Below are 6,028 nucleotides of genomic sequence, written 5' to 3'. Positions count from 1 at the left end.
TTCTCATACGTGCCCTGGCCAGGGATCCAACCACGACCTTGGCTTATCCAGACGACGCTCTAACCAGCTGAGCTACCCAGCCAGGGCCTGCACCTATTTAAATAAGTCTTTGTTGTTTTTTTTCCTAGTCTATTAATTTTGGCTTTGTATAAGTTAAACCAGGCATGGAGTCCTGGGATGCACAGGATTTGGTCATGATGCATTTTGCTTTTTATATGCTGTTGTATTCTACTTGCTAATATTTTGTGAAGGATTTTCACATCTATGTTCATAAAGGATTTTGGTCTGTAATTATTTCGTGTGTAATTTCTTTGTCAGGCTTGTCACTAGGGTTGTGTTGTTTTCATAAAATGTGCTGGGAAGTGTTCTCTTTCCCATGTTTTGAGTTTTTGTAGGATGGGAGTTAATCGTCCTTAATAAAATTCTCTGGAGAAACCACGTGAAGTTTTTTTTTTGTGCTAAGGTTTTCTGTGTGGGTATGTGGGAAGGTTTTAAATTATGGATTCAATTTCTTATTAGATGTATGGCTATTTAGATTTACTTTATGTCAATTTTGGTAAGTTGTAGTTTTCAAGTAATTTGTTTTTCTAGGTTGTCTAAATCATTTTAGTATAAAGTTATTTATAATATTCTGTTATTATTTTAATATCTGTAGGATTTGTAAATCTGTCTCCTCTTTTATTTCTGATATTGGAAATTTGTATTCTTTCTCTTTTTTTCTTGGTCAGTCAAATGCTGGATTTATTAATTTTGCTAATCTTTGCAAAGAACAAGCTTTGACTTTGTTATTTTCCTCTATTATTCCTCTGTTTCATTTAGATGATTTCTGCTCTTTTAAAAATATCTTATTTCTACTAAATTTGAGTGTGCTTTGCTCTTCTTTTTCAAAGTTTCTTGAGGTGGAAACTTAGGCTATTTATTTTACATCTATTTTATTTTCTAATACAAATATTTAAACTACAAAGTTCCCTCTAAGCATTGATTTAACTGCATCCTACACAACTTTATATATTGTATTTTCGTTGTTCATACAAAATGGCTTAAAAATTCCCTTTTGATTTCTTCATTGACCTAGTGATTATTTATACAGTTTTTGCTTAATCCCCAAATAATTTGTTTTCTGCACATGTAATAGCTAATGACTTTAAATTCATTTCTACCATGGTCAGAAAATGTACTCTTTGTTGCTTTAATTTTACTGAGATTTATTTTATGGCTCAGGATATGGTCTGTGTGGTGAATGTAACATGAGAATTTGAAAAAAAAGTGTATTCTATTACCGTTGGGTATAGTAGTGTTCTAGAAATATAAATTAGATCAAGGTGGTTTATGGCATTGTCCAAATCTTTTAGATTTAAAAAAAGATTTTATTTATTTATTTTTTTAGGGAAAGGGGAAAGGAGGGAGAAAGAGAGGGAGAGAAACATCAACATGTGGTTGCCTCTCATGTGGCCCCCACTGGGGACCTGGCCTACAACCCAGGCATGTGCCTTGATTGGGAGTCGAACCTGTGACCCTTTGGTTCTCAGCCTGTATTCATTCCACTGAGCTACACCAGCCAGGGCTCTTTTACATTTGTAATGATTTTAAAAAATGTAATTCTAGCAGTCTCTGAGAGAGGAATGTTAGATTTTGTCAATTTTTGTCCATGCATTTTAAGCCCTACCATTAAGTGTAATTATAATCTTTATGTCCTTCTAATGAAAATGGACCATTTTACCATTATGAAATGTTCCTTTTTTTTTTTTAAATCTAAAAATCTTTAATTTTTTGCATACCTTGTAAGAAAGAAACATAGTGGAGATTTATTTTTGAGTAAACTACAATGTAATCTGTTCATGGAAACGAGGTGTGTGTATATACATGAATGTTCTATTTTTAATTTAAGCATTTTATGATATATAAATCTATTCAGTATAACACTTTAATTGATATCTGTTGGTTGCTCAATTTTTCACTTTAAAGACCAAAATCAAAACCACTGAATTCACACTTTACAACCTGAAAGAATCAAAAATAGCTGTAGTTCTAAAGTAGCTTCAATAAAGCAAATGTTATTCGTATGAGTACTAAAGGACTATATTGAAACCAGATGAAATATAAATATCTGATTTTGTACTTAATTTGAAGTGTTACCCCTGAAATCAATTACAGATGTTTACTCTGAAAGAGGCTACTGTGAAGACTGCAGACTCAAATACTGGTAACAGCTATTTAAATTTCAATTCATGGAATACTTAGAATATAGGTTGAACTGGAACCTGTTGTCAGTATAATATTCATTGGCAACGATTTTTTAAAGACACAGAAGGCTATTGTTTTAATATAAATCAGGAGTTTTAAAATCATCTCTAGTGCTTTCAACTGTCACATGGCCATGAACCAAAGACCCAAATAATTTCAAATGATCAGATACATTTTAGGCAACAATTCTCATGCACCAGTACTTTTAATATTGTACACACACAACTGTAGTAAAAAGACGACATAAACACGATGTAGTCTCCCCATTTCCAGGATCAGCACGCTGCATCACAGCAACCCCAGTTTATATTCCACCATCATGTGTGGTTCTCCCATTAGTTCACTTTGTGATGGGTCATTAAGAATATCTTCAAATCCAATAGTCTCATCATTACCCCTCAAAATATCCAGGGAAAGGTTTGAGCTTGGGAGAAATGGAAGACGCTGGACCTGTTGCACTGCCTTGAATTCCATTTGCAATTTTAGTGGAGCACACAGACCCTGGATGTTTCTCAGTGTGGAAAAATTCATTTTATCTTGGTTGAGCTGGAAATTTTTTTCTGATAATTCAAGAGGATGACTGGGCAAAAGTTCATTTTTCACACAAGTGAAACCTTTTCGAAGAAGATCATGACTTTCAAAAGGTCCACTTGCTGAAAGTTCTGTAACAGGAATACTGTCCTTTAGCTGAGATCCAAGTCCTCTGGTATTCATTTTCAGCTTGCTCTGTGAACTGCCTCTAAGCACCCTTACCGTCAGCCAGCCCCGCCACTCCGAAATGTTCCTTTTTATTTCTTCTAATACTCTCTGTCTTGAAGTCCTCTTTATTTGAAATAACATAGCCCTCACTCCACCACTGGATACCCTGATTTTATGTTGAATGATATATCTTTTCCCATCCATTTCCCTCCCCTCATTGCACTGTTGTATTTAAAGTGCGTCTTGTAGTCAGAAGACGGCATGTTCTGTCTTTGTTTTTGTTTATTTAAAAACTCCATTCTGGCATTCTCTGCTTTCGGGTTGGAGGGTTTAGCCTGTTTATAGATGCTGTAATTACGGATATTATTTGATATTAGGTCCGCCATTTTATTATTCGTCTGTCGTGTGTATTTTTGTTTTCCTGCTCCTCCTTTCCGTTTTCTTTCCTGTTAAATAATTTTTAGAATTTTATCCTAATTTAATTGTTTTTTTCGCTATACTTCTTTGCACTTTTCAAAGGGATTGCTTAGTGATTACACTATTTATTCTTAATTTTTCCCATGTTCTACTTAGATTTACTATTTTACCACTTCACACAAAATTTAGGAACCTCACACTCTTCTCGTGTATATTCCATTTTCCATATTTTATAAACCCTGCAATGCAGCGTCCGAATTTTTACTTTGGTCAGATGCGTTCTTCTGGGAAATTAAGATAAGTTTAATATTTCCTATTTATTTACCTATTTAACATTTTCAGGGATTATCATTCCTTCTCGAAGAGTTTCCATCTCTGCCATTCTCCTTCCCCCGATGAACTTCATTTGGTGTTCCTTGTTGTGTGGGTCGGCCGGCAATGAGTTTTCTTAGTTTTCATCAACTCGAATATTTTATTTTGCCTTTGTTGGGGTGGGCAGGCCTTGAGATGACTCCCAGCGGTCCCCACCACTGGCGTTCGTGCCTTTAAAAAAACCCCCTCTGGGGCCCGGGACTTGCTTCTCACCAGCAGAACATGGCGAAGTGGTGGGATGATGTCATGTGATAGAAGACTGTGTGTTGGTAGCTAGCTCGCTCTGGAGCTCCCCTTTCACTTGCTGGCTCTGAGCAAGTGAGATGCCCTGAAGTGATGGGACCTCTGGCTGGTGTGGCTCAATGGACTGCGAACCAGAGGGTTGCCGGTTTGAATCCCAATCAGGGCACCTACCTGGGTTGTGGGCCAGGTCCCTAGTAGGGGGTGCGTGAGAGGCAACCACACATTGATGTTTCTCTCCCTTTCTCCCTCCCTTTCTCTCTCTCTAAACATAAATAAATGAAAAGAAGTTGCAGGCAGTGTTGAGGATGTCCTCTGTCTTATAGACTCAAAGAAGTGAATTCTTCCATGGACTCACAGGCTCGCTCGGCCTGTGAGAGGTGGCTTCATTGTTAGCTGGGTTTCCTCGTGAGAACCAAGCCCTGGCCAACACCCTGCCTGCAGCCTCGCAGAGGACCCAGCTAAACAATGCTCTGATTCCTGACCCACGGGGACTGTGTGACAAGAGATGTGTTTATTTATTTACTTATTTATTTTAAATATTTTATTTATTTATTTTTAGACAGAGGGGAAGGGAGGGACACCAAGAGGGAGAGAAACATGGATATGTGAGAGAAACATCGATCAGTTGCCTCTCATGCACCTCCACCTAGGGATCTGGCCTGCAACCCAGGCATGTGCCCAAACCGGGAATCGAACCTGCCATCTTTCAGAGTGTCTGATGACACCCAACCAACCCATTGAGCCACACCAGTCAGGGCGATAGATGTGTTTTTTAAAGTCACTAAGTTTGTAGTAATTTCTCATGCAGCACTATATTTATTTTTGAGGTGCATTTAAGTGGCTTTGGAATTCTGCACTGACATTTACTCTTGTGCCACTCTGAAGATGTTCTTCTATTGTCTTTTGCCCTCCATCGTCTCCAGTGCGATGCCAGAACTCAATCAAAGCATCATTCCCTCATATGCAATGCAATGTGCCATTTTCCTCCGGCGGCTTTCACATAGTTTTTCTGTCTTCGCTTTTCAGGAGTTTGGTCTGATGGGTCTGTAGGTGGTTTTACTTGTATTTTTTTTCCTGCTTGGGATTGGTTGAGCTCCTTGAAACTGTAAATTTGTAATAACTTCCACCAAAATGGGAAAATTTGGCTGTTGTTGCTTCAAAAAACTTTATTTAGTCCCATTGTCTCCTTGCCTTCTGGGACTCCACTTCTACATATGCTGAACCTTTTTGTATTGCCCCACAGATCACGGAGATTTTGTTAAAATGTTTTAAGTCTTTTTGTTTCTGATTGGATAACTTCAGTTTGTTGACCCTTCTGTCAACACTCTCTTGTTACCCACCCAGTCAACTTTTTAAGAAAATTCCACATATTTTATTTTTTTTAGTTCTAGAATATTCATTTAGTAGTTTTAACTTATCCATTAAAATTTTCTATCTGTTCATTTTTTGAAGCATTTTTTCACTTAAGTTCTTGAACATGGTTATAGTATTGGGGTGTCCAAAAATATCATTTTTTCCCCATAAGTTGGCTCTAGTAGCACTTAGTTGTCTTTAACTTCATTCAAAAGAGTTTTGTTAGATTGTATTGTGACAGCTGTCATATCAGCATGCATTAAAAAAACTATCAAAACTGGCGAATTTTTGTGTAGTCATTTTAATATTGAAGATGGAAGAAACTACACATTTTTGGCATATTATGCTTTATTATTTCAAGAAAGGTAAAAATGCAACTGAAATACAAAAAACATTGTGCAGTGTGTGGAGAAGGTGCTGTGAGTGATCAGACATGTCAAAAGTGGTTTGCGAAGTTTCGTGCTGGAGATTTCTCACTGGATGATACTCCACGGTCGGGTAGGCCAGTTGAAATGTGAAGTGGTCAAACTGAGCCCTGGCTGGTGTGGCTCAGTGGGTTGAGCACAGGCCTGCGAGCCAAAGCATCGCCGGTTTGATCCCAGTCAGGGCACATGCCTGGGTTGCAGGCCATATCCCCAGTATGGGGTGTGCTAGAGGCAACCATACATTGATGTTTCACTCCCTCTCTTTCTCCCTCCCT

General features: G+C 37.8%; 1 protein-coding gene across 1 annotated transcript; it reads right to left on the bottom strand.

Annotated features, from left to right (window-relative positions):
- Window positions 1–2,292: 2,292 nt before the first annotated feature.
- Window positions 2,293–3,021, bottom strand: LOC114506441 (proteasome maturation protein). The gene has a single exon (XM_028524169.2). It carries the CDS (start codon window positions 2,956–2,958, stop codon window positions 2,533–2,535), a length of 426 nt encoding a protein of 141 aa, XP_028379970.1. The 5' UTR covers window positions 2,959–3,021; the 3' UTR covers window positions 2,293–2,532.
- Between the last annotated feature and the right edge of the window lie 3,007 nt (window positions 3,022–6,028).

This window comes from Phyllostomus discolor, chromosome 9, assembly GCF_004126475.2.
Source record: "Phyllostomus discolor isolate MPI-MPIP mPhyDis1 chromosome 9, mPhyDis1.pri.v3, whole genome shotgun sequence".
NCBI classification, from domain to species: Eukaryota; Metazoa; Chordata; class Mammalia; order Chiroptera; family Phyllostomidae; genus Phyllostomus; species Phyllostomus discolor.
The sequence above is the reverse complement of the archived record's forward strand: the minus strand, read 5'-3'. Positions and strand labels throughout refer to the sequence as shown.